The sequence below is a fragment of the Neodiprion virginianus genome, chromosome 6 (genome assembly GCF_021901495.1).
Source record: "Neodiprion virginianus isolate iyNeoVirg1 chromosome 6, iyNeoVirg1.1, whole genome shotgun sequence".
NCBI lineage: Eukaryota > Metazoa > Arthropoda > Insecta > Hymenoptera > Diprionidae > Neodiprion > Neodiprion virginianus.
In genome coordinates this window covers 22,168,583-22,196,552 of record NC_060882.1, presented here as the reverse complement: position 1 = coordinate 22,196,552, position 27,970 = coordinate 22,168,583, and the positions used below count along the sequence as shown (strand labels likewise).

Here is a 27,970-nt window from a genome sequence, read left to right as displayed (position 1 = left end):
ATAAGCTGGTCTCAGTCACTATTCAAAACTATTTTTATTGGATAATTGAATAAATTTGAAAGTCTTTCCTTCATTCGTATTGTTATGATATCTGAATGTGAAGCAGCTGATGAACGAGACAATACATCTCTTTATTGTTTGACTGTTAGCAAGACTTGATAGTTATACGCTAATAATTTGTTAAGTTGAGTGATATAAAAATAATTGATTTTCAATGAACTTTACTACTCCATAACCACAGGATGGTTCAGAGATACAATTTTGTTACTTGGTCAATTAGTTATCAAGAGTTTATATTTATCAGTAGTGATAAAGTATAACTTTGATTCAGTTTTTACTTTGGCATCATTCTGTGTATTTAGAGCATAACAACGTGAGAAGCATGCATGTATTGACTAACGTTTCGAATTTATTTAGGCATTCGTACGTACCTAATTCATAATTTCGAATGTCTTACAGTTCAATCTAAGAGTATGTACGGTATTGACCTGATTACAAAACAAAGGTTTCCTCTAATTTGAAATTTGAATGTAGATTAGGTTAATCTAGCTAGACAAAAAATACTGTTTCTGCAATTATTGCTCAAGCTTGGTCAATGCTATATGCTTATGAGACCTACTAAGTCTTGTTTGTAGGCCAAAGATCGATACCTAAATTTACTTGCAGCTATTGTCTTGTGTTAGGTGTCTCGGATAAGTGATTGAAAAATAGTGAAGATGTGTAAAATTAGGATATCCATATGTTTTTAAGAATTATTTAAATTTATTTTCAAATTTACCGTTCGCTACAAACATATTGAGTAACTTATCGTTTTAAACCATAATTAATTATGTGTTATGTCACCTATGTTCAAAAACTGATGAAAATGTAGACAATCTCGTCATCATAGAGCTTTTCAAGTGCCTAGAATGGTTTTGTACTCAGGTAGATACAGTAATTCAAGGGAATATCTGTATCAGGTAAACGTGATTCAAAATAGAAATCTGTTTTTTCCATTCTTCAGTAATCTTATTCGGTACGGATTTCAGTCAATAAACTATGAACAGTAAATTTTATTCAGATTTATTAGCAACTTGTTTGCTATTTGCCATACTGGCACTGTCCGTTTTACAATGTTAGAGAGCTGAGCAAATAAGTACCTAATGCAAGAATACTCTGCAAACACAATGCCGTCAGTGATAGAGTATTTATTTCCTTCTACTCTTGGATTATACTTGTATACTGCAATTGGCATAAAGAATTTGTAGGTATTTAATTTTATTATATGTAACAAAAGTGGAAAGTTCAAAAATTATTTGGCACTGATGAACGATTTTCCTTTGCTTAGGGATTTTTCCAATCGTAAGCTGCAGTATTATGCGACTATACATAGAAGTTGATGGGCAAATTATGTCAGAGTATTTAAGAATTGAAACTAGAATTGAAAACACTCGTGATATAATTTTTTATTGATGATACATTACTATCTTGTCATTTCATAGCACTTGAATGAAAATATGGCTTGCAATAAAAATGATAGCAATGTATGAGCAAGCTGATGCGTTTCCAATCACAAATTGTGTAAAGTTTAAAATTTTTTCATATATTATACGAAAATGTTAATACTTAATTTTTGGGGCCTTTTGACCTTTTCACCTTTGATACAGCAAACAGATGTATATTCATTCATTATTGTATTGAAAATAGGCTAAGAAAATAAAAGCAGTTGAGGTATTTTATAAAAAAAAAACGCATCTTGTGATTTATATTTATATTTATGCAACCTCGAAACAAATAATCTTGGGATATACTTCGAAAATTCCCTTTATTAATTTTCTAGAGTGTGTAAGTTTCCCAGATTTTATTTTTTCGTCACCTATACGTTGAAATAAAACAATTACATTCTGCTACATACCTATGGTGACACCAAAGATTGGTGACACATTAGCCATTATGCATATATATCATTTTATTTGCTGAATTATGCCAGCAACTCTTGATCTCTTGGGCCGTGCTCAACGCAAAGTCTTACCATGTGGTGTTCCGATAGATCCTGATTCATGTCCGTATGTATAACTTTTGCAATCAAACATTTGGCAAAAATTCTTATTTCATATTATGTAACTTTCTGTCAATCGCACCAAATTCAAGTTGATCGTGAGAATACGAAATTCTCAACGAAATACGTACTCTACCTTCTTTATTTGCTGGATGCACTCATGAACTTCAGGTGCCCAAATGTTGAGATAAGTCAGACGTCGTTTTCTGAAGAGGAATCAACTGGGAAAGGAGATGGTGGAGCTACTCCTGCAGGCTCATGCCAGTCACTCAACAAATTGGCTTCAAATGAAATTGAAATATCCATCTGCCTCAATCGTGTCTTTAGTATATTTTGTCGTACTCTTAAAAAATTAGAATTATCAGTAAGTGCTGCACATATTATGCGATTGTAAAAATAATAGTTGATTTGTTCAAAAGATCAATATGAGGGTTGCCCCGTCCATTCATTTACCTTTATTATTTTTTTTATTTTGACGTACAATTTTAAAACACCTTACTGCTCAAAGCTTATGATTTATTCATATCTAGGCCAGCTTGCCTGTACTCCTTCAACATCCAGAAGTAAGGCATATATTAAACAGAGAAGATTTCAGAGACGTCACAGATGCCTTCTATCAGTATGTTTACATTGAACCGTGCCATTGGCGTACGTTCCTTGCAAGCTCGTTATAACAATCGTATTATTATTTTAAATTGAAATTATATCTTTAAACTTGATCATATTATCAGATGGGATGCTTTTTCTTTCAGCCTGTTCTGAAAGTATGGAGGGTTCAGAGCCTTCAAAACAGAGTTCGAAAATGACCGAATCATCTACTAATGATTGGAAATCTAATTCAAACATTTATCGAGCAATTGAGGTATCTTAGTTTGTTAGAAAATCACACTTCGACTAATATTTGTATTCATTTCAGATTCTAAATGGTTACACAGAAATTCGAGAAATAGTAAAACAACTATGTCCACAATATTCAGAGCAGGCTCAATTGTTTTTGGGATATATGAAACATTTTTTTGAACACACATTAAAACGCATTTCTACATCTCCAGAAGAATACAGGGCAAAAGAGCTGCGCTACAGAAAGCTTTGGAGAGAGAATGAAAAAGCAAAGGCGGATCTAAAAAGTATTACGTATAGTTCATCACTCTAACAAATTTTTTCGACTTCAATTACTGATCATCCAATTGATACGGTTTGAGAAGGCATATTGATTACGAATTATATTTATCGATTTTCAGTATTGGCAGCAGTATTGGAGGAGCAAAGAAAACAACATGACATGGAAATGGAATTGATAAATTCGCAATGTGAAAAAGATTTGGCAACTGTAAAACGAATAAACAGAAAATGCAAAGAAGATGTGAATTATACCATGTATGGAAAAATGATTATCAAGTTGAAATGTAGAATAAGCAGTATCCTTTAATGTCACGTACGTTAATTCTCAAAGATAAATCATAATCGCAGAATTAGAACAGAGCGGAAAATGATGATTGCTTACAAGGCATCTGAGATGAAACAGAAAGAGATCCGAGAAGATGTAAGCAATGCCGAGTTTCACCTAAAAAAGATTCGCACGTTGAATCTTGCCTTGGAAAAGGAAGCTCGTGATAAAAGGTATCAATCAATAATTATTGATTGAGAATTACTAGTTCAATCTTCAATTTGATTTTTAAGACTGTATTTACACTGGAAATTGCAATCCGAGAATTCAGTACAACAGAGCGAGTAAATACTAGCTTTATAAGGACGTGATATTATACATGAAAAATGCATGCTTCAATATACTGAAACGATTTTAGGTTCAAGATTGAATCACAGCTTTTGGGTATAATCAACAAGTATGACACAGAAATTGGTGAAAAACAAAAACAGATGGAGTTACTCATTGTACAATTTGAGACAGATAAAAAGAAAAAGGAAGATTTAGAGGTAGCTGGCACAGTTATTCTTGATTCAATCATTCATGTTATGAAATATTTATATTTAAATTTTAAAAGTGCTTTAAAACTGAATACGCTACATTTTTATCGGATATAGGCTGAAATAGAGAGACAAGCAGATTTGTATGACACTTTTATGAAAGAGAAACAAGATACAGAAGATGCAATAATCAATGAAAAATTAGCAAAGTTAATGATGACTCGCGCAGTAAAAACTATTCAGCGATGGTGGCATTCAATGCGAGAAAAGCGTAAGGCTAAGATAGCCAAAAAGAAAACGAAAAACAAGAAACTTAAGGTATAGCTTCTTACTTTGCAAATTAGAGGACAAATGCTGCATGAAAATTCCACAGCTTTTGTTATGTCGCAGGCATCGGCCAAGTGTTTGTCTAAAATATTATACCATAATTAATATTTAATGACGTTTTGATTTAACAATTTTTTAGAAGAAGAAATAAACGTGACTGATGTTGTATAGTGTAGTAACTGGCAAGTACTTTACGTGGCATATTTAACGCACCTTTGGGACATATCTAATACCTGAGTACATCATTTCTTAATAATACTTAAAAATTTACTGTATTTATATCAATAAAACTGTTTTATACATTGTCTATGAAGTATATTATTATTATAAGACTTGGTGTTTTTATTGATGCACTTTTAGGTATTTCCATTGTTATTTATTTAAGTGTGAATAAGAAGTTTCTTCTCTTCAAGCACTGTGTATATTTATTTAACTTGTAATTGGCTTTGATGAGAAGTTATGATTTCTGCTGTACATTATGTGCATATTGCATTTACATATTGTAAATCCTTCCACGATGAATAGGTACAATGAAACATAATAAGATCATAGCAGTGCAATTGTTCAATGGTGATGTCACCTCAATTTACAATATGCTATTAAATAAATAGTATATTTTCATAATAGATGGTCAATTATAAAAATTAAATAATCAAAGTATGGGGGACAAGAAAGATGAGGAAAGGAAGGAAGAAGATGACCGGCTAGAATTTTTATTACAATATTTGATCCGATCTAGTAAAGTGAAACAAGATAAATGGGGTAAAATGGTAGCAAATGAAGACCTCAAAGTAAGTTTATGGTGTTTTTACATAATAGAATCAGTGGAATTTTCACGCATCTTAATTCAGAGTTTTGTTAATTGCTTTTTTATTTCTTTCCAGGAACTTGTTCTAAGGTTTTTTAACACTACAACTGAAAAGATTTTAATAATGCAAGTTGCAACCTCTGGTGTTTTGATACCATTTCTTGGTATCCAACCAGGAAGTAAAGTGAAGTCCTCGTATTTTATCAAGAGGAATCCAATAAAAATTACTGAAAAGAACTATAGAGACGAGCTTATTATTGGTGATATGGCACCCAAGCCTATCGAAGAACTGGCTGTGTTAGTTGAGGAGGTAGGATATTACAGTTCTTCTGATATCTTGACGGTTTTTCAATTCCGTAGTTGATCAGCTGCTGCAAAGTAAAATAAAACATATTCTGAATAGGTATATGTTCCAATATTATCAAATCCGAATAACCACGTTGGATGGCCGGCTATAGTCGGTGAAGATGTAAAGAAACACGTGTACAATCTTCGAAGTTTAATCTGCCAGGTATTCGTGATGTGTATATTAATTGCTCTTCACGTTGAAATAATTTTTGTATACATCTATGGTGAATAATATAGGCTCGTGGAAAAATGACAGGGCAAACGCTCTTACCAATGCCAATGGGAGTAGAACGAATCTTTGAAGCAGAATGGCTAGTGCAGCAAACTGCCGGAGAACAGGTCGATTTACAATTGAAAAGTGATATCGAAGGCATAGTTATCAAATGGGCTACGCAAATTAATGACATTCTCAGCGAGGAGAGTACTCTCGCATTCAATAATAATAATCACCCCCTGCCCAATGCTGGTAAAATACTAATGCACTAATGTTTCATGGCTCGATACCATATTTTAATGATCTATTTTAACCTAATCTTAATTTTTCTGTATAGAAATTGACTTCTGGAGCTTGAGACTAAAAAATATAGAATCTATCTACGATCAAATGCGGGACCCTCGGGTGAAAAAGATGGTGTCCTTATTGGAATTAACCGAGAGTCCTTATTTGCCATGCTTCAAGACGCTGTTTAAAAATGTGGTCGCTGGTATGATTTTGGTCTTCAGAAATACTGAAAAGAATTACAGTTTAAAAGATATTACATTATTCATTTATTTACAAATAATCTTATATTAACATCGCTTAATTCTGATTTGTAGCTGTAATAGAAGCCCGTGATGTTTGTTTATATCTCAAGCCACTGCAATCTTACTTTGATCAAATTGAAAGCATGGACTTTAACGATATAGAACCAAAAATAAAACCTATGTTGCATTGCATTTGTCTAACTTGGGCTAACTCAAGATATTATTGTACCACAACTCGGATCATTACATTGTTGAGTGAAGTTTCAAATCTGTTAATAGCTACGGTAAGTCGATAGCTTTTCTGAAATATTTACATGTCATCCTAAATAGCAATAATTATAATTGTTTGGAAACAATTGAGAATTGATATTCATAATCGCGGTTTATAATCAACGCATTCACAGGCTAGCCGATCATTAGATCCTACGTCACTTTTTCAAGGTGACATAGATGACAATTTGAAAAAAATAGTGCGAACGATTGCAATAATCGGGAATTACGTAGAAACGTTTGAAAGTTTTCGTGAGAAAGTAGAAAGTTATTTTAAACCACCAGCAGAACCAATTTTGTGGACGTTTCATCAGAAGCTTGTTTTCAGAAGATTATTTGCTTTCTGTGAACGATTGAAAGAAATCAAGGTATCTCACAGTCTGGAATTTAAAAAATTATCAAAATACAAGAACTTACACATCTGTCGTGTAAATGATGAGATTTATGCTGAAATGATTATTCAATTAAATCATGTTTGTATACCTAGGTGTTGTTTGAAATTTCTCAAGAATATTCAAAGTTGGAAAGAATAGAGATTTCCGGACTAAAGGGGAAAGTATTGTGTGCAAGTGCTTATGACGTATACGAAGAATTTATGAAGATCCACAGTGAATTTTCTGGTGTGCAGTATGAGATTTTGATACCGGAAGATACTGGCTTCACTGGAGATATGAAAATTTTTTTAAAAAAGGTATTTGCAAGTTATAATGATTTTTTAGTATTTTAATGATGAATATTGACAATGACTTTGAATATTAGACTCTTAATGTTAACACAGTAAGTATTTTCAGAGAATACCTGGTAGAAAAAATCTGAATTAAGCCAAGATATAATGTGTTTTTTTCTTTCTTCAAGGTAGAAGAATTTGACAGAAGATTGGCTAGCGTGTTTGACCAAGCATTTCTTGAATGTCACAACGTTGAAAGCATGTTTAAATTGGTTTGGATTATGGGACCTGTTGCTCTAAGACCCATTATTCTTTCGCAATTGTGGCCCAATTACGAAAGACTATTCTCAGAAATACATGTGCATATGGACACTGTTAAGGTGAGTATTGAAAATTGATTTTCTTCCACAAATTTTATTATTTGCATATCATTGAGTCTCCCTCAGAAAGGGTATTGTTTTTCTGATGTTCATGCCAATTATATCATATCATATTTATAGGTATTATTTGATGAAAACTTTGGAAGACGAAAAAAAACTGGTTACATGTATGTTGATCAATACTTTCCTCCAGTTGCTGGAGCTTTGTGCTGTCTGTTGAAACTTAAACATAGAATTGAATATCCAATAGAATGCACAACACTTATTGACCATCCATTATTAGCTAGTCAAAGTGCTCGTGAGCTTAAAAATAAACACGAAGAATTGGAGGTAAGATTGAGCATATTATGTCTGTATATTATAATTTCGATCGAACCATAATATAGTAAAAATAATGTGCAATAGAGTAGGTATTCAAACGACGAATAATGAGTAATTGGATTTTGCAAGGCTTTACTGGACGCTACAGATCAAGCGATATTTGAGGAATGGGCAACAACAGTTCCAGAAACTTGTATGATAAACTTGGCTAAAACTCTGCTCACTATTCTAGAGGATAAATTGTTGGAGTTGAATTTTTCTACGGAATTAGTAGCAGTCCTACGAGAGACTCGTTATATGACAATCATGCAAAGGGCAGATCTGCCAGCTGAAGCCATGGATTTATTCTCCAGAACTCAGTTTTTCTTTCAGAGCAATTACAACTTGAATCTTATTATAAATTGGTTAGTACATGCATTCAATATACTCATTATATTTATAATTATCATAATATGTATGCACTTTTTATTACTCATCTCTGTGGCTATTATTTATACAGGTATAATAGAATAAGAAGTTTTAGTAGCCCTGTGGAGTTTGATTTATTAAAAGAAGAAATTGACAACATTGATGCATTAATAGACAAAGGTCAACAGAACTACAACTGGAATTCTCCTGGTATAAATGAAACACTCAAATTATATTCTATTTCATATCCTGTCTTAGATAACAACAATTTTGTGAGAATAATCTCTGCATCTTTTATTGTAACGAGTGTAACGTACATAATCTAGCACTATGCATTTTAATTATTTTTTGTATAAAATTATCATATTATATCATTTATCTTTTTAGAGGTCCCAGAGTATATTGAAACGCTACTTTATTTTGTGAAAAAATTGCATACTCGTGTATTTCGAGCTCAAGAGAATGTTGCAAAACTTAAGAAACTGATTTACTCCTGGGCGATGATGCCAGTTTTAGATCGCAAGGATCTGAAAGATGAAAACTTACTTGCATTAGGTGAAAGAGAAGAACGCTTTGAAAAACGATTTGCAGACATAGCAGCTGCTGCTGCAGAAATTGATCGTGTCTTAGATGAGAATTACTGTTTATTTTTTGATCTTTTACCTGAGTCTGAATATGCTAGAGACGATTCTGAACTCGAACAAGGTATTAATACTATGCAATATCAATATATCTTTCATTATGTACACATAAAGATCAGATATCAAAGCGGTGATTATATTACAGTTAAAGCTGACGGTAAACAAGAAAATGGACCTGATGGAGTACCTGAAGGTGAGAGTGTAATAGACGGTGAAGGAGCTGAAGGAACCGAAGGAGTTCCAGGTAGAGAAAAGTCGCGAAAAAGTATTGTCAAATCAGGGTAAGTTTATAAAAATACGCTAAGTGGTTTGTGGATATCAAATTTATACTGTTTTGTATTCAAAAGGAAAAAATAACTGAAATGTATTCTGAAAGACATCCAAAAATTTGATATTATTAACTTCCTCACTTGAGAATAAATTTAAAAATTCAAGCGCCACTGAAAGAAGTGCTGAACAAATTGCTGGGAAAGGAGACGACAAGAAAAAGGACAAAGATGGAGATTCTGAACCACCTCTCTCGGAAGATCAAAAAAAAGAAGACGCAATAGCGAAACGTGCTGCACTCAGTGACGAGGATCAAGAGAAATGGGCGCCATATGTTACATATATCGATGACTTAGTATCTAAGGGGCTAATACAGGCTGTCTCTACAAGGTATAGGCACTTACTAGCTTGCAGTAATAAAATCTATTTAATGTAATTGTCTTATGTAACTGTGCATAACAATTTCAGCATATGTTACATACTTGATGAGACGGATCCTGAGGCAAATATCTGGCCTCTATTTGAAGTGCAACTTCAGTTACAAGTTCCCGACATTAATTTTCAACCACCTCTTGAACTTGAAAATCCAAAAGGTTTTTACGTCTTCTATGAAGAATTAATGTTCGATATGATGAAAATGGGGACACTGATACCACGTATTGATTCTCAAAAAGCTGAGGAGCGTGAGCATTATGGGGTACATTATATTTCGCTAATTTCATTTGAAGAATCATGGTTGTGCTGTCTGGTTACATATTTTTGATTCTATATCGTTTCCATCAACATCTAGTTTGCAACATTAGTATATGGAATATTATTGAGGTTTCAAGCGTTACTCATTCTATTGTAATATTTTATCAATTTCAAGTTCGATATGGCAGAAGAAGAAGGTATAATATTTATGTTGGAGGAAACATGTAATCGAGTGAAATTGGCACTTGCACAAGCTATGGAGTACACAGTGGTAAGAGTCTTGTCACATGTTTCGAACCAATGTAATTTGTTGATGTTACTGCTCCTATAGGCTTTAAGTAATATAATATTTATTAGGAATTTGAACAATATTATTGGCTGTGGATGGACGACCGTCAAGAATATTTGGACTTATTTCTGCGTTTTTCTCGAAATCTTACTGAAGAAGAAAAGGCACTAGTTATGCAAGCACCTGAAAATTTATCTGAATTTATCAAGGAAAAAAAGCCAGAACTAAGTGACTTTAAGAGGGAAATAGACTACTTTATGAATCTTTATAAAGTATGTGATCAAATTACAAATGAAAAAGTATTCTACCGCTGGTTTCGAGTTGATGTGAAGCCCTTCAAGCAAGCCCTACTTAACACTATTTGCAAGTGGGCCAACTTGTTTAAGATATACTTGGCGAATCGAGTAAACAATGAGTGAGTTGAGAGACACTTTGATGATAATCATAAGGATGTCATCAAATTTTGCTAACTATTCTTATTGATTCCTACTACAAGTTTGTTAGGTTTATCGGAATTCCTAAATGCAGCCTATACCAGATTTACTCAACCAGTCTTAGAAGATGACTATGACGACCTGCTACAAACTATTTATTACTTGAAAGAAGTAAGGGAACGGCAGTATGAGATCGACGATATGTTTGTTCCTTGCAAGGTATTACATTTACTAGTTAGCGGATATATGTTATTACACAACATATGTTAAATTTGTAGTTTTTCTACGATGGCCAGTATTAGTTTTGAAAATGTATTTCATTCTGTCTTGATATTCAATTTAACAGGAAACTATTGATCTTTTGAAACTGTACGATGTTGAGTTTAACGATACTACGTATCATGCGCTCGTAGAATTGCCTGAATTATGGGCAACAATTAAGAAACTATCTACGCAAGTGAAACAAGTAGTGTCACCACTTTTAGCTCACCAAATAGACCTGTTAAAAAAACGTATGAGCTACTTTGACTTCAGGCAGCAGAGATATTTAAATAACTTTCACAATAAGGAAATATTTGGGTAACTTGTTAACGAATCTGATTATTCGTCTTATACATGTAATGAATAGAAATGTAACCCTGGTATTTTTTCAGCTTCTCTTGTCAGGATGTATATGAGAAGTTGAATACCATAAATGAAGAAATTATGATTTTGGAAAATGAATTAAAAACTCTAACGGAAACGTCAATCATATTTGAACAACAAGTTCCCGACTTTAAGCATATCAAATTGGCTAGAAAAGAACTGAAAATGCTGAAGTGCATATGGGATTACATATTCATTATCAGAACAAGCTTAGACGAATGGAAAACGACTGTTTGGAAAAAGATTGATGTTGAAGCGATGGATCAAGAGTGTAAAAAACTTACAAAAGAGTTGAGATGTACGTTTATTTATTTCGACTTATTGCGGAATTTATGGGTATAAAAAGAACACACTATGCATTACTATTACTCTGAATATTACAGTGTTGGATAAGGATATAAGGGCTTGGGAACTGTACTCACTGATAGAAGCATCGATTAGAAACATGATGTCGTCATTGAGAGCGGTTTCAGAGCTCCAAAATCCAGCAATAAGAGATAGACATTGGCAAGAACTTATGGCTGAAACCAAGGTGACTCAATATATTTTTTCACATTGTTGAGTTGAATTTGAATATTGGAATTATTGTATATTTTAATCTATAAATGTACGACATAGCGAACTCTACTTATCTATTTTGTGCTTCGAAAATATGTAATAGGTACGATTTACAATGGATGATAAAACGACTCTAGATGATCTATTGAAACTAGAACTCCATAAATATGAAGAAGAAGTTAAAAATGTTGTTGATAAAGCAGTTAAGGAAATGGCTATGGAGAAAACATTGAAAGAATTGCATAATACATGGGCTGGCCTTGAATTTGAGAAGGAAATACATGAGAGAACCAAACTTAATGTTCTAAAGATCAGTGAAGACACTATCGTTATACTTGAAGATAATCAGGTAATTCATTATTTTTGTATCCTGTATACATTTTTGAGAACTTTAAAATCCAGTTGTATTATTTTTTTAGGTGCAACTCCAAAATATGCTTGGATCTAAATATGTGGGATATTTTTTAGATGAAGTTAGTGATTGGCAACAAAAATTAAGCAACGCAGATGCAGTGATTAATATTTGGTTTGAAGTCCAACGTGCATGGATGCATTTAGAAAGCATTTTCATTGGATCCGAAGATATTCGTAATCAACTGCCTGAAGATTCGAAACGTTTTGAAAAAATCGATCGAGATTTTAAAGTACTTACTCCATCCACTTTTAGTTTAAAAATAACAATTCCATTGCTCTCTAAAATTATAAAGGTCATTATTGTACAAACTATTTTTTGATGATTAGGAATTATTGAAAGAAACTTTATCGACGATGAACATAGTCCGAGCGACTAATAAACCGAAGCTTCTAGATCGCCTAGAAGAAATAGAGAAGCAATTGAATTTATGTGAAAAAGCTCTGGCCAATTACTTGGAAACTAAGAGATTGGCTTATCCAAGGTTTTACTTTGTTTCGCCGGCTGATCTTTTAGATATTCTCAGTAACGGTGAAATTTTCTGCATTCTTACTTTTCCTTATAAATTAGCCAAATCGTATTCCCTGATGAATTTAAATTGTCAATAATAATTCAGGAAATAATCCTGAGCTGGTATGTAAGCACTTGACAAAATTATACGACTCGGTCGCAAAATTAAGGTGGAAAACTGATAGTGATAGATCCAGCAAGATTGCAAATGGTATGTGGGCCAAAGACGGAGAATTCATGGAAATGTACGGAACATGTGATTGTAATGGCAAGGTTAACTAATGATATCAATTACATTACACAATCAGCTTTCTTTCATATTTCAAAAGATATGGGTCGTCGTCTACTTACATAATCTCTATTGGTGTCGTCAAAGGTCAGATTTGAAACAGTTAAAATGCCTATTTAAATGCAAATACATGTATTAGGTGGAAGTCTGGTTGAACCGAGTTACAGACGCTATGAGAAAGAGTGTGCGTTTTCACTTCAGTCGAGCTGTGGTTTCTTACGATGAAAAGCCACGTGAAAGTTGGATCTTTGACTACGAAGCACAACCTGCTCTTTGTGGTACTCAAATTTGGTGGACAACGGAAGTGAATATGGCTTTTGCCAGACTAGAAGAGGGATTTGAAAACTCCTTGAAGGATTATCAAAAAAAACAAGTTACTCAATTGAGCTTATTAATTTCAATTCTTTGTGGTGATTTAAGTGAAAACGATCGGCAAAAGATCATGACTATCTGTACGATAGATGTCCACGCACGTGATGTTGTTGCTAAGTTGATTTCAATGAAGGCAGAAAGTTCGTACAGCTTTCAATGGCAATCTCAACTGCGGCACAGGTGTGATATAAGTTCAGCCTGAATTATTGAGTTTTGAATGGCACCTACCATAAAATATGATGTAATGAACAGTCAAATCATACTTTGTACTCCCAACAGGTGGGACGATAAGTTAGGAGATTGTTTCGCTAACATTTGTGATGCATGCTTTCAATACGGGTATGAATATTTGGGAAATGTCCCACGCCTTGTTATTACGCCCCTCACAGATAGGTGTTACATAACACTGACACAATCTCTTCATTTGATAATGGGAGGAGCACCTGCTGGTCCAGCAGGAACAGGAAAAACTGAAACAACAAAAGACTTGGGTCGCGCCTTGGGTCAAATGGTGTATGTTTTCAATTGCTCGGAACAAATGGATTACAAGGTAGCTGCCAATAAAGGGATACAGATTATTAGACTATATAAATACCTAATTATGCCCCAGAAAATATTCGTATAGAGTATTATCCTAAGATTGTTCACAATCGTTATCCTTCAGAATTCTGTCGTATTATTAGGATATTTTGGATTGCATGCATGTGTATTCTTTCAGTCATGCGGTAGTATCTACAAAGGGCTTGCACAAACTGGTGCCTGGGGATGTTTTGATGAGTTTAACAGAATTTCTGTGGAAGTGTTATCTGTAGTGGCCGTTCAAGTAAAATCGGTCTTAGATGGCATAAAAAATAGAAAGAAAAAGTTCTTATTTTTTGGTGAAGAGCTGAATCTAATTGACACTGTGGGTATGTTCATCACCATGAATCCTGGCTATGCTGGTAGGACAGAATTGCCCGAAAATCTTAAGACATTATTCAGGTGAGACGATCAGCTAATACTTTTGCAACAGTTTGCTTTACTTCTTAGTATTGCTGATAAATTTATCTTTTTTCACTTGAAAAATAAGAAAGGAATCTCTTCGTTTTGTTTGATAGGCCTTGTGCTATGGTGGTCCCTGATTTCGAACTTATTTGTGAAATTATGCTGGTAGCTGAAGGTTTTCAGGAGTCTCGACTCTTGGCACGAAAATTTATAACGCTATATACTTTGTGTCGAGAGTTATTATCCAAGCAGGATCACTATGATTGGGGATTGCGTGCTATTAAGTCAGTCTTAGTTGTAGCTGGAAAGTTAAAGCGTGGAGACAGACTCATGCCTGAAGATCAAGTATTGATGAGAGCACTTCGTGATTTTAATACTCCAAAAATTGTAACTGACGATGTGCCTGTATTTATGGGCCTCATTGGTGAGTACAGCACTCGAGAACTGCATGAGAACTTCGAATGAATAGTTTGTTACAAATGCCATCGTTATTCCTCATATTGCAAAATATATCACTGCATTTGACAGTCGTTCAACTGTAGATATGTCAAAAAAAAAAACAAAATGAAAGGTTTCTAATAGACTTAATTGCTGCAGTTGTGATGGTTAACTCATTTCATTAATAATCTTTGAAACACTTGCAGGTGATTTATTTCCGGCGCTAGATGTCCCACGTAAAAGAGATCCTGATTTTGAAAAAGGGGTTAAAACCGCAGCTCTGGATTTAAAAATGCAACCAGAGGATGGTTTTGTCCTGAAGGTATTATCCATTAGCAATTGAAATATCGATATATTTGAGCCATGTATCATAGTTAGAACCGACAACATAAATTTATTTTTTAGGTTGTCCAGTTAGAGGAGTTATTCAACGTGCGTCATTCAGTATTCATCATAGGATTTGCTGGTACAGGAAAAACTCAAGTTTGGAAGACACTGAATAGAACGTATTTCAATCAAAAACGTAAACCATACTACAACGACTTGAATCCAAAGGCTGTTACTAACGATGAACTCTTTGGAATTATTAATCCAGCGACCAGAGAATGGAAAGATGGGTAGGAACTCCAGATCTGCCATTCTTTATTATTAGCTTATATTTTCCTATTTATTAAAACTTCTTCATTACAATTGTCCATGGTAGGTTGTTTTCAGTTCTTATGCGTGATCAAGCTAATATGCCTGGCGATGGTCCAAAATGGATTGTATTTGACGGAGATATAGATCCTATGTGGATAGAGTCACTGAACACTGTTATGGATGATAATAAAGTTTTGACACTGGCTAGTAATGAACGAATTACATTGACTAAACACATGAGACTTCTATTTGAAATTTCAAACTTGAGGTAACATTTCAAATGCTTAGTAAACTGGGGTCCTGAGAATATGATTTAGATTCTTTTATAAACACTCTGTATCACTTACAGGACAGCCACACCTGCCACAGTGTCCAGAGCTGGAATTTTATACATAAACCCTCAAGATTTGGGATGGAATCCGTAAGTAAACTTGATTAGCATGTGACATTATTGAAATTCAACTTACAGCAACTATTATAACACAATTGTGTTATAAGTAATCAGCAAATTTTTTCATAATCATGTACTTAACTCGTCTTATCCAGCTATGTCACGAGTTGGATAGAAACGCGAGACAACTCGGAGAGAGCGAATTTAGTGATACTTTTTGATAAATATATTCCGCCTTTGCTAGAGGTGACCAAAATGAAACTCAAAAAAATTACTCCGATACCGGAAATATGTCACTTGCAAATGTTATGTACTTTACTTGATTGCTTACTTGTGAAAGAAAATGTTCCTCCAGATTGCCCTAAGGAATGGTAGGCTGTACCGAGTTACGTAAAGTCTAACAATATAACCCACCTATATATCATATAATTACCTTTATTGAACAGGTATGAAATATATTTCGCTTTTGCCTGCATCTGGGCTTTCGGCTCAGCAATGTTTCAGGATCAATTAATTGATTGGAGAAATGAATTTAATAAATGGTGGCTCAATGAATTCAAAGCAGTCAAATTTCCGTCAGGTGGAACTGTTTTCAGTTATTTTATAGATACGGAAACTAAGAAATTTTTACCTTGGAGTGAAAAAGTCGGCCAATTTGAACTTGACATGGATTTGCCATTACAGGTATGAATATATTTGTTTCTTTTCATCTATGAGTATACTGTATAATGTGATACATTCGAGATCCATGTTTTGTCAGTGAGTATTGAATTCTTACTATGTATCATTTAATATTATAGTCTACATTAGTTCCAACGGGAGAGACGGCTCGATTACGGTTTTTCATGGACATGCTAATGAAGCAGCGAGTGCCGGTAATGTTGGTAGGCGGTGCAGGTTCTGGCAAAAGTGTGATCGTCGCCGAAAAATTAGCCACATTGCCTGATAATTACAATATTGCTAATGTTCCTTTCAATTTCTATACAACATCAGGTAGCTATAGTACTCAATAATTAGTGTAAATAATATTTGCAAATATCAACTATCCGAGTATCAATCTGCGGACAACCACCTTTCCGCTCTTACTTATATAAATATCTACTTCATACATGTAGATAATTCTGGAATTTTTAGAAATGTTGCAGAGGATATTAGAAAAGCCGTTAGAGAAAAAAACTGGCCGTAATTATGGCCCTCCGGGTACTAAACTTTTGGTATACTTTGTTGATGATATGAATATGCCAGAAGTTGACACGTATGGTACTGTGCAACCACATACATTGATACGTCAGCACATGGACTATTCTCATTGGTAAATTATTATTTTCTGTGCCAAATAACATTTTGATTTCTTAAATTTAATACGTACATACAGGTAGTATTATTAGTATTTAATATTACATGAAAGTTGAATAAAGGTACTAAATTTATCATTGTAGGTACGACCGTGAAAAATTGACACTAAAAGATATTCATAATACTCAATATGTGTCATGTATGAATCCAACTGCTGGTAGTTTCACTATAGATCCTAGACTTCAAAGACATTTCGCAGTATTTGCTGTCAGGTCTGTCTGAGTTTAAGTTATTAAATATTTATTTTATTTACGTTATATTGCAATCAAACGGGTAGTGATGTAACTGTTGCTTGTATTGAATTGTTAGAAATTTTTTTTCTGCACAAGCCTGTCATTTCTATTTACAGTTTTCCAGGTCAAGATGCACTGCGACAGATCTATAGTCAAATTTTAGCCCAGCATATTGCTAACCCACTACAGAAGTTCAATATGACTATTGCCAAAGTAGAAGAATATTTGATTGAAGCTGCTTTATATCTTCATAGTAAAATGTCTTCCACCTTTCTTCCCACAGCTATAAAGTTTCACTACATTTTTAATTTACGAGATTTATCCAATATTTTCCAGGTATAGTGTGATAGCCAAAATATAACGATTCTTAGTTTAGTATGACCGTGATATGCTTTGTAGTATCAAGAACTATTTCAGGTCACTAGCTTCCATGAAAATCTTTTGTATTTATTTTTAGGGCATTTTATTTGCCAACGGTGATGCAGTACCGTTCTCGAATGGTTTACTCAGATTGTATACTCATGAAGCAACTCGAGTTTACTGCGACAAACTAATTAATTTCGAAGATAAGAAGTCTTTTGATAGTTTAGTCACAGAAGCTCTCAGGAAAAACATTCCGGTAGCTGAACACGTGTATTGTCTTATACTCATCTCTGTTCAATGCTTATAATGAATGTGAGTATTATATCGCAGGAATTGGAGGAATCAACCATATTTAATCCGCCTGTGATTTACTGTCATTTTGCGGAAGGTATTGGAGACCCTAAGTATATGCCTATAAAGGAATGGTCACAACTTACAAAGTTATTAGATGATGCATTGGATAATTACAATGATTTGGTACGGTCCTTTCTGCATGTATATCTCGTTTGATATCAGTCGCAGTTAATGCTTTCTTCAGTCTTGAACGACTAATCATTACTATTTAGATAGCAGCTATGAATTTGGTCATGTTTGAAGATGCTATGTACCATGTATGTCGGATAAATCGGATATTAGAAGCCCCCCGAGGGAATGCATTGTTAGTTGGAGTTGGGGGGAGTGGAAAGCAGTCTTTATCACGTCTAGCATCGTTTATTTCGGGTCTTGAGGTACCTTTGCATGATATTACTTTAGCTTTTGTATGATTTAACTAATAATAATTCTAGATTTCCATTTAGATTTAACTTGATTGTTTAACAACTTATGAAAATTGCCGTACAGGTGTTTCAAGTGCAGCTTCGAAAAGGGTACTCCATGACTGACTTGAAAGCAGACATAGCTGTATTGTATATCAAGGCGGGATTGAAGAATATCGGGATAACATTTTTGATGACAGATTCTCAAGTTGCGCAAGAAAAATTTTTAGTCGTAGTTAATGATATGCTGGCTTCAGGAGAAATATCTGACTTATTTGCTGATGATGAAGTAGATAATATAATAAATGGAATACGAGGGGAGGTCAGCGTAACCATTAAAAAATCATTTTATTCTAGATAGAGACTTACTTTACATTGCCATATAAGCAAATTCGTAAAACAACATGACATTTTTCATATTGAGCTCGTCCTATGCAACTTTGTCATATAATTTAGGTCAGGCAATCTGGTGTCATGGATACAAGAGAAAATTGTTGGAAATTCTTCATAAATCGAGTTCGCAGGCAGCTGAAGTGTGTTCTCTGCTTCTCCCCGGTAGGAGCTACTTTGCGTCAACGAGCCAGGCAATTTCCTGCTATTGTCAACTGTACTTCGATAAATTGGTTCCAAGATTGGCCTCAACAGGCTTTAGAATCAGTGTCCAATAAATTTTTACAAGTATGCTCGTCTTTATTTCTCTAAATAATTAGAACTTGAATGATTAGTAGTAGTAATATCTATTAACTCTTTTGTTTTCGACAGGATTGATTATAACATTAATTAAAATAGATTAAATTGAGAAAGTCATCTTTGTTATTAAATATCCAAAAAATGATGTATTTTCTAGGAATGCGAAGATCTTCCACAGAATCTACGTAAACCGGTGTCACTATTTATGTCATTTGTACATACTATTGTGAATGAAACTTCGAAACTTTATCTACAAAACGAAAAACGCTACAACTATACGACGCCAAAATCTTTTCTTGAACAAATTGCCTTGTACTCTAAGTTATTAGCTTCAAAAACGTATGATCTAAATTCTATGATTGTTCGTTTGGAAAACGGTCTGACCAAATTGGCTAGTTGTGCTATTCAGGTACGAATAAGTTGTGCCAAAGGTTGAGTAATAAAATGGTGTATGTAAAATTGCACTTACAGTAAATATTGGAATTTTTTTTATTGGCATAGGCCGATGAACTAAAACTTACATTGGCTGTCCAAGAAGTGGACTTGAAGAAAAAAAATGAGATAGCTGATAAAATTTTGGCAGAAGTACGAGCGGAAAATACGAAAGCCGAGGTTGAAAAAGCTATTGGTAATGAGAAATTTTATAATGGAATTAAATGAATTGATATATATGCGCCAAAAAAGTCTGATACTTGTATAATATATTTTTGTATGTGACATCATATTTTCTGACATACCTGATTGATTGCATACATTAGTTTTGTAGTAAAGTAGACCGATTAATGAGTATTTCCAGGGGCAATAATAGATTATTTGATAACACATTTTTATCTGATCATTTCATGTATTGCATTAAGATGAATGTTACATCATTTCACGTTAAATCCTGTTACAGCAACCGAGGAAGAGGCAAATGTTGCAGAAATAAAAATAAAAGTTGCTGAAAAACAGAAACGCTGCGATGAAGATTTAGCTAGAGCAGAACCAGCCATTCGTCAGGCTGAAGCAGCTTTGGATACTTTGAATAAGGTATGCTTTGGCAAGTACTTGTATATTTGTGCATTACATGTTCTCACAAACAATAGTATTTTTATTAATGACATTTTTAGGGCAATTTAACTGAGTTAAAATCGTTTGGCACACCGCCAGACGCGGTAGCAAATGTTGCTCAGGCTGTGCTTGTCCTATTTTCTCCAAAAGGAAATGTGCCCAAAGACAGAAGCTGGAAAGCTTGTAAAGTTATGATGGGAGCAGTTGATACATTTTTATCAAACTTACGCAATTACGATAAAGAAAATATTCAACCTGAAGTCGTAAAAGCTATTCAGCCTTACATAAATGATAAGGGTAAATGCAATAGATAAAATAAAAGATTGTGTGAAAGCTTTATTTCACAATCAGTGATTGATGTCTTACTCATATTACAGATTTTGAACCTGACTTTATTGCGTCAAAATCTCAGGCAGCTGCTGGCTTATGTAGTTGGGTAAAAAATATTATGGTCTTTCATTATATAAATGAAAACGTCAAACCGTTGAGAGCTGCTCTTGCGCAAGCCAATGCTGAACTTAAGGCTGCAATGGATAAACTGAATGCGTTGAGGAATCGCTTGGCCGTTAGTATTCTGTTATGAGTCGCAGTAATCATTTGTTTAGTAGAGTAAACTTGCAAGAGATGAGAGGTGAAATGAAGATGAAATCTAATCTTATTATTTGGCCTAGTTCTTTTAGTTTTGAAATTCAGTTTCACGTATATTAGCTACATTCTTTAGCTTAGCTTATTGTTGGCCGCATTCTATTCTAATCTTTCATTTCATATATTTGCCATGATATCTAATTTTCTAGGAGTTACAAAAAATGTTGGATGCTCTTAGTGAAAAAATGAATACAGCCTTAAGTGAAAAGCAGAAATGTCAAGATGAAGCTGACGCAACCTCGCTAACGATCGATCTGGCCAATCGATTAGTGAATGGTTTGGCGTCTGAGAAAATTCGTTGGGCTGAGACAGTAAGCTTGTGAGCATTCGTAATAGATTAATGATAATAAAAACCTTCTCTGAAATTTTTAAAACTCAAACGTATATTCTGAATCATGTACGCAGTTTGAAAAATTCTGGGAAAACCATACCAGGAAATGTGTTGTTGGTGACGGCTTTCATTTCGTATGTAGGCTGTTTCACGAAGAAGTATCGATTGGATCTCATCAATATTCATTGGCTGCCATTCTTGGATACATTAGAGGTAGTGGCTATAATCGCATTTAACACACGAACTTTTATTAATGTTTCATATATTGAGTAGCCTGCGATACCACGAACGCCAGATCTTGATCCACTTTCTCTATTGACCGATGATGCGCAAATTGCAGAATGGAATAATGAAGGTATTTTCCATATCTTCTATCAGAATACACATTTGTGTCAATCTTTAGACAAACACTTCCAAATACACTTATATTGAAATACCCTTCTTTATTGGATTCTGGGAAAATTTGACTCGCATTCTTTTTTAGGGTTGCCAACTGATCGAATGTCATCAGAAAATGCAACTATACTTACAAATTCGTCGAGATGGCCTTTGATGATTGATCCACAGCTACAAGGATTGAAATGGATTAAAACGAAATATGGGGAGGATTTGAAAGTATTGAGACTAACACAGAGAAACTATTTGGACCGCATTGAATGGGCAATTGCGTCTGGTCATACTGTACTGTTAGAAAATATTATGGAAACAGTTGATGCTGTACTCGATCCATTATTAGGACGTGTTCTTATTCGGAAGGGAAGGTATGAGACTGTTTAACCTTAGGTAAAAAAACATGTAACTTTTGTACGTGAAGAGGGGCTGGTATAGAACCGTATTCAATAAAATACAATCGTAATATCGCTAACTACCCTTATGGACTTTGTCTGGTAACTTTGTAATGTTTCAGAGCAATCAAGATTGGAGACAAGGAAGTGGAATATAGTCCACTATTTCGTCTCATACTGCAAACAAAATTGGCAAATCCACATTATAAACCAGAAATGCAGGCACAGACTACTCTGATTAACTTTACAGTCACCAGAGATGGATTAGAAGATCAACTTCTAGGAGACGTTGTTAAAGTTGAACGCCCAGATTTGGAAAGCACAAAGGCTGAGTTGACAAAACAACAGAATACATTCAAAATTACGTTGAAATCTCTAGAAGATGATTTATTGCGGAGGTAATGCTTTTTACCGCATAAAAAATTGACATCTCAACCTTGAAATAGAAACTGAATATCAACGTCTTTCATCAGCTACGTATTTTATCACTGTAATTAAACTTGACATACTTATGGACTTTTACTTTAGATTGTCATCAGCAGGCCCAAATGTACTTAGTGATACAGCCCTTGTAATTAACTTGGAGACAACAAAGAAAACTGCGGCAGAGATTGAAATAAAAGTCTCAGAGGCGAAAATAACTGCAGTAAAGATCGACGAAGCTCGCGAGTGGTATCGGCCCGCAGCATCTAGAGCCAGTCTTTTATACTTCATTCTAAATGATTTAAACAAAATAAACATGCTGTACCAGTTTTCACTAAAGGCCTTTAGTGTGGTGTTCCAGAATGCAATCAAATTCGCAGAGCCATGTGATGTGCTTATGAAACGCGTGGCTTTACTCATAGATAGTATTACATATATGGTCTTCATGTACACCAGTCGAGGCTTATTCGAAAGTGACAAAATGATATTCCTCTGCCAAATGACCATACAAGTATGTCATTCTGTTCATTGTCATATTACAGGCATTTTAACAGTCTTATGATTGATGTAGTACGTGACAAGTAATAAGTACAAGATGTTACACATTCTATTTCAACGACTTTAGATATTGCTTCAGATGAAAGAAATTCAGCAGGCTGAGTTAGATTTTCTTCTACGATTTCCATATACTCCGAATTTAACAAGTCCAGTAGATTTTTTAAACAACACAAGCTGGGGTGCAATAAAATTCTTGAGCGGCATGGAAGATTTTAGAAATCTTGATAAGGATATAGAAGGAGCAGCCAAGAGATGGAAAAAGTTCATTGAATCTGAAACTCCAGAAAGAGAGAAATTTCCACAGGAGTGGAAAAACAAATCAGCTCTCCAACGATTATGCATGATGAGATGCATGCGGATCGATAGAATGACTTATGCAGTAAGGCAAGAATGTTTCAGTCTTTGATGTTGTCCAAGGACGTGTGTGTATTTGACGTTTTCTTACTCTTTTATTATACATTCTTTATAATAGGTGTTTTGTTGAGGAAAAGCTTGGCCCAAAATTCGTTGAATCCAGAGCTCTACCATTTGAACAGTCTTACGAAGAAACCAGCGCAATCACGCCAGTTTTCTTTATTCTTTCACCAGGTGTTGATCCTTTGAAGGTATACATACAAATATTGAAAATTTCGTGATATCAGGCATTGAATCTTAATCATTATAATATAGGCACAGTTATTTACTCGAAAAAATGCCACTAAATTAATAATAGAGATATTTTAGTTATGGTGGTTAAATAGTACAAAGAGGTGGATTACAGTTCGTAATAGTCATCTATAAAATGATACTTCACATAGTGAAATTATGTAGGATGTTGAAAAGCTGGGAAGAAAACTTGGATTTACCTTCGATGGTCGCAATTTCCACAATGTGTCGTTAGGTCAAGGTCAGGAACCCGTAGCAGAAGAGGCTATGGATATAGCTGCCTCGAGTGGTCATTGGGTTATTCTGCAAAATGTACATTTGGTTAAAAGTTGGTTAGCGAGTTTGGAAAAAAAAATGGAACAAGCATCAGAAGATCCGAATCCGGATTATCGCTTGTATATTAGTGCTGAACCGTCGGCTGATCCTCACGAATGCATTATACCACAAGTATGGATATAAATGTACTTCATGTGGCTCGTAAAATAGGATTGAATAGTATTTCAACTTTCGACCGTACTTTACTCACGTTAGAATACATTTGCACATCTCAGGGTATATTGGAGTCAGCTATAAAAATTACCAACGAACCTCCAACAGGAATGCATGCTAACATCCACAAAGCACTAGATAATTTCAACCAGGAAACCTTAGACTCATGCAGCAAAGAAGGTGAATTCAAAGCTATATTATTTGCACTATGCTATTACCATGCTGTGGTGGCAGAACGAAGAAAGTTTGGACCCCAAGGATGGAATAGGGTAATACAATTATGTTGTGTTAAGCAATAATACATGTTCATCATTTAACATATGAGAGGAATTTCACCTAGCGAGACTAATTACTATAAATTTTCATTTTGTACGGTTACAGTCATACCCTTTCAATGTAGGCGACCTCACAATAAGTGTTTCAGTCCTACTGAATTATTTGGAAAATAACAATAAAGTACCCTGGGAAGATCTTCGATATCTTTTTGGAGAAATCATGTACGGTGGTCATATCACAGATGATTGGGATCGGAGATTGTGCCGCACCTATTTGCTTGAATATTTACAGCCAGAATTGGTAGAAGGAGACCTTTATATGGCACCAGGATTTTTAGTGCCTCCCAATTCCGATTACAAGACCTATCATCAATACTTGGATGAATATTTACCTCCAGAGAGCCCAGTTCTGTATGGCTTACATCCGAATGCAGAAATAGGTCCAGCATGATTTAATTAGCTACTCCCGGAGATTTAAATACGATATTGCTTTTTCAGATTTTCAGTTGACTTAGTCTCCTAGTTTGTTTAAAAAATTGCGCGATTCTTTTAGGATTCCTGACAACAACTTCAGAGACCTTGTTCAGAACAGTATTGGAGATGCAGCCAAGAGATACAGGTGAAGCTTCAGGTCCAGGTTTGTCACGTGAAGAAAAAGTCAGAGGTATAATAGAAGATTTATTAGATAAACTCCCCGAAGAGTTCAACATCCCTGAACTAATGAGCAGGGTAAGTATTTATGTGAAATAAGCCTGCTTTGTAAGAACAGAGTCAAAGACGCAAACGTGATTCCGCAAATGTGAGCTTACATGGCGCAGTTAATCTGGAAGTAATATTTTAGGTAGAAGATCGTACTCCGTTCATTATTGTAGCGTTTCAAGAATGTGAACGGATGAATATACTTTGTGGAGAGCTCAGGAGATCCCTTCGTGAGCTTGAGCTTGGTTTGAAGGTAATAAAAAATAGGTCTTTTACAATAATTGAATAATTGATTGATAATTTTTGTAATTGTTACTTGCTTAATTGAAATTTTATGCCTATCGATCAGGGTGAATTAACAATCAATAGCGACATGGAAAATTTGCAAAATGACCTTTTTATGGACCAAGTTCCCCAAAGCTGGACTAAGCGTGCGTACCCTTCAAGTCTGGGTTTGACAAACTGGTTTTCTGATATGATGAACAGAGTTGGGGAATTGGCAAACTGGACTGCTGATTTTAACGTAAATTGCATAAATTACATACGCCTTTGCATTGAATACCAAAGTGATCGTCTGAACTCGAGATGATACATTTAGTATTCGATTGCGGATAGTAAAATTTTACAATTACACAGTATAAGTTTGTTTCCATTTTTTTTATTTTATTTCAATCGAGCACTCCAGAAACGTTGACGACTTTGTTGATACTGTATTACTAGTCGGGTTTTCTCAATAATGTAATTTTTCTTCACAGCTTCCATCTTCAGTGTGGTTAGCCGGATTTTTCAATCCGCAATCATTTTTAACTGCGATTATGCAACAAACGGCTCGTAAGAACGAATGGCCTCTTGATAAAATGTGCCTGCATTGCGAAGTAACAAAGAAACAGAAAGAAGAATTCACGTTAGTTATGCCAAATATTGTACCACAAAGCTGATCCATAGTCCGCGAATGAAACATGATAATCTCTCTGAAAATTGTATTATAGACTTCATTTATAATTTCAGAGCCCCTCCGCGGGAAGGTGCGTATGTGAACAGTCTTTACATGGAAGGAGCACGATGGGATACTGCTCTTGGTACTATTGCCGAATCTCGCTTGAAGGAATTGTTTCCACAGATGCCAGTTCTCTTTCTGAAAGCAATTACACAGGACAAGCAAGAGTTGAAAAATATGTATGAATGTCCCGTGTACAAAACTAGAGGACGCGGTCCTACGTACGTTTGGACGTTTAATTTGAAGAGCAAAGATAAGCCTACAAAATGGACTCTGGCTGGTGTGGCTATAATGCTTCAAATTTAGTACTTCTAGTAAAAAATGGTTGCGATTGTAATATGTACATGAATATTATTAGATCTCATATTCGTATTAAAGTTTTTTTCAAGTAACTATGCCTGATTCTAATTTATTAGATTATCTACGTACATTGTAGTTGGTTTTATCCTTTCATCATAATTTAACTGACATATAAATCACTCACGTATTTGAAGATAGTGCAGTGAATTAAATTCCCGTCGCACTTACAACGTAATGCTTCATGTAACGATCAAACATTGTAAGTATTTGCGGATGAATTACATAACATACGCTTATAATAAGCACCCTGAAATACCGCGATTTTCAGAGCTTCAGAGAATTATAAAACATTTGCTAACAGTATCTGTGTTCAGCCTTATCAATTTGCGTAATTTCTCTAATATACGAATCAGTGGAAGAAATTTCTTTAGAATTTTATAATTCTTGTTCATGAAATGCAGAACACAGTAATAATAGTTATGACAGTGATGTTCAGTGACATATTTTCTTGTAGTCAAAGCCATCAAGACAATTATGCTTCTTCACGAGGCATTTTATCAAAGATCTCGCGTCGAAGGGGATCTAGGGAATTGAAGATTGGTGATTTGTCGGCCGTTATGGAGTTGGCAGATCTTTCTGAAAATATTCCAAATCCTTGTGACAATGGAGGCATTCTGTTACATAACGTGAAAAGAAATATGTACTTGTGTCAATGCTCAGATGGATACGAAGGGATACATTGTGAGATGAAGACAAGAATTTGCTTCGAGAAAAACAGCACTTGTCAATTCTATGAAACCAGTACCTCTAAGCACGAATGCCGTCCAGTGCAAGGAAACGGCTTTCTTTGTTATTATCATCCCCCACAGTATCGCACGAACTGGTGTCTCATTAAAAATGCGAAAAATCCCAAAGCGGTATGTCCTGTACATTGGATCTGTCTTAATCATATAATTGGTAGGAATCAGGGTTATCGATGCTTACCACCTGGCCGAATAGATACCCCGGAAATAGGCGAGAGAAAATACAGCAGAATGTTTAAGCAATGTAGTTGCGAAAATGGAGGGCGTTGCAATGAAGATAGACGATGTGTTTGTTTACCACATTTCACAGGTCTGTAGATTTACATTCACCCACAAGTAATATGTTTGGATTATTTTTGTTTCATTGAGGCGTTATTTTCTGTTCAATATATACGCACAATGACTTCTCAAACTTAGGCGTCTATTGCGAAAGTCAGATTAATTATTGCAAGAGTAATCCATGTCCTTCTAATATCAACTGTGAACCTTTGCTGGGAGGGTACGTCTGTGATTGCCCTGCTTCTCGAGGTGGACGTAATTGCGAAGAAACTAGGCTTGTTAAATCAACAATGCTCAGCCCAAGGTTTTATTATCATGCCCACCAGTACGTGTCTGTTCCATCGACATGTCTGTTTTACGTTAAGGAAATCGGCATTCTACCAAAGCTGGTAATGGACTTTGGTGACGGTGAGATTCTTGCTACTATACAGTGTTTTGTGCGAGAAAATGAGGAAAGGATTCTTTTATAGGAACCATAGCAACAATGCTCGAGGA

The 27,970-nt window shown here is 34.7% G+C and overlaps 2 protein-coding genes across 2 annotated transcripts; both read left to right on the top strand.

Moving 5' to 3' along the window:
- Positions 1-2,573: 2,573 nt before the first annotated feature.
- LOC124307436 (dynein regulatory complex protein 10-like) lies at positions 2,574-4,553 on the top strand. Its single transcript, XM_046769076.1, has 6 exons — positions 2,574-3,165; positions 3,280-3,415; positions 3,509-3,658; positions 3,844-3,973; positions 4,082-4,282; positions 4,431-4,553. Exons 1-6 carry the CDS (start codon positions 3,042-3,044, stop codon positions 4,440-4,442), a joined length of 753 nt encoding a protein of 250 aa, XP_046625032.1. The 5' UTR covers positions 2,574-3,041; the 3' UTR covers positions 4,443-4,553.
- A 397-nt stretch (positions 4,554-4,950) lies between these two features.
- On the top strand, positions 4,951-26,485 carry LOC124307979 (dynein beta chain, ciliary-like). The gene is made up of 66 exons (XM_046770232.1): positions 4,951-5,082; positions 5,176-5,409; positions 5,503-5,610; positions 5,685-5,913; positions 5,999-6,151; positions 6,264-6,475; positions 6,596-6,829; positions 6,949-7,152; positions 7,317-7,508; positions 7,629-7,838; positions 7,959-8,233; positions 8,329-8,447; positions 8,625-8,942; positions 9,024-9,159; positions 9,314-9,535; positions 9,614-9,842; positions 10,014-10,109; positions 10,196-10,542; positions 10,624-10,780; positions 10,908-11,140; positions 11,215-11,504; positions 11,590-11,738; positions 11,868-12,113; positions 12,184-12,408; positions 12,506-12,707; positions 12,793-12,959; positions 13,115-13,527; positions 13,627-13,897; positions 14,066-14,328; positions 14,445-14,755; positions 14,976-15,091; positions 15,175-15,386; positions 15,473-15,676; positions 15,758-15,829; positions 15,955-16,170; positions 16,246-16,483; positions 16,600-16,792; positions 16,934-17,111; positions 17,239-17,367; positions 17,505-17,724; positions 17,846-18,007; positions 18,082-18,228; positions 18,318-18,479; positions 18,592-18,828; positions 18,963-19,184; positions 19,354-19,605; positions 19,698-19,824; positions 20,092-20,225; positions 20,306-20,543; positions 20,624-20,811; positions 21,041-21,210; positions 21,297-21,435; positions 21,496-21,577; positions 21,707-21,983; positions 22,130-22,405; positions 22,536-22,941; positions 23,056-23,372; positions 23,461-23,593; positions 23,799-24,080; positions 24,185-24,391; positions 24,504-24,837; positions 24,951-25,126; positions 25,239-25,349; positions 25,446-25,619; positions 25,852-26,000; positions 26,105-26,485. Exons 1-66 carry the CDS (start codon positions 4,951-4,953, stop codon positions 26,397-26,399), a joined length of 13,752 nt encoding a protein of 4,583 aa, XP_046626188.1. The 3' UTR covers positions 26,400-26,485.
- Positions 26,486-27,970: the final 1,485 nt, after the last annotated feature.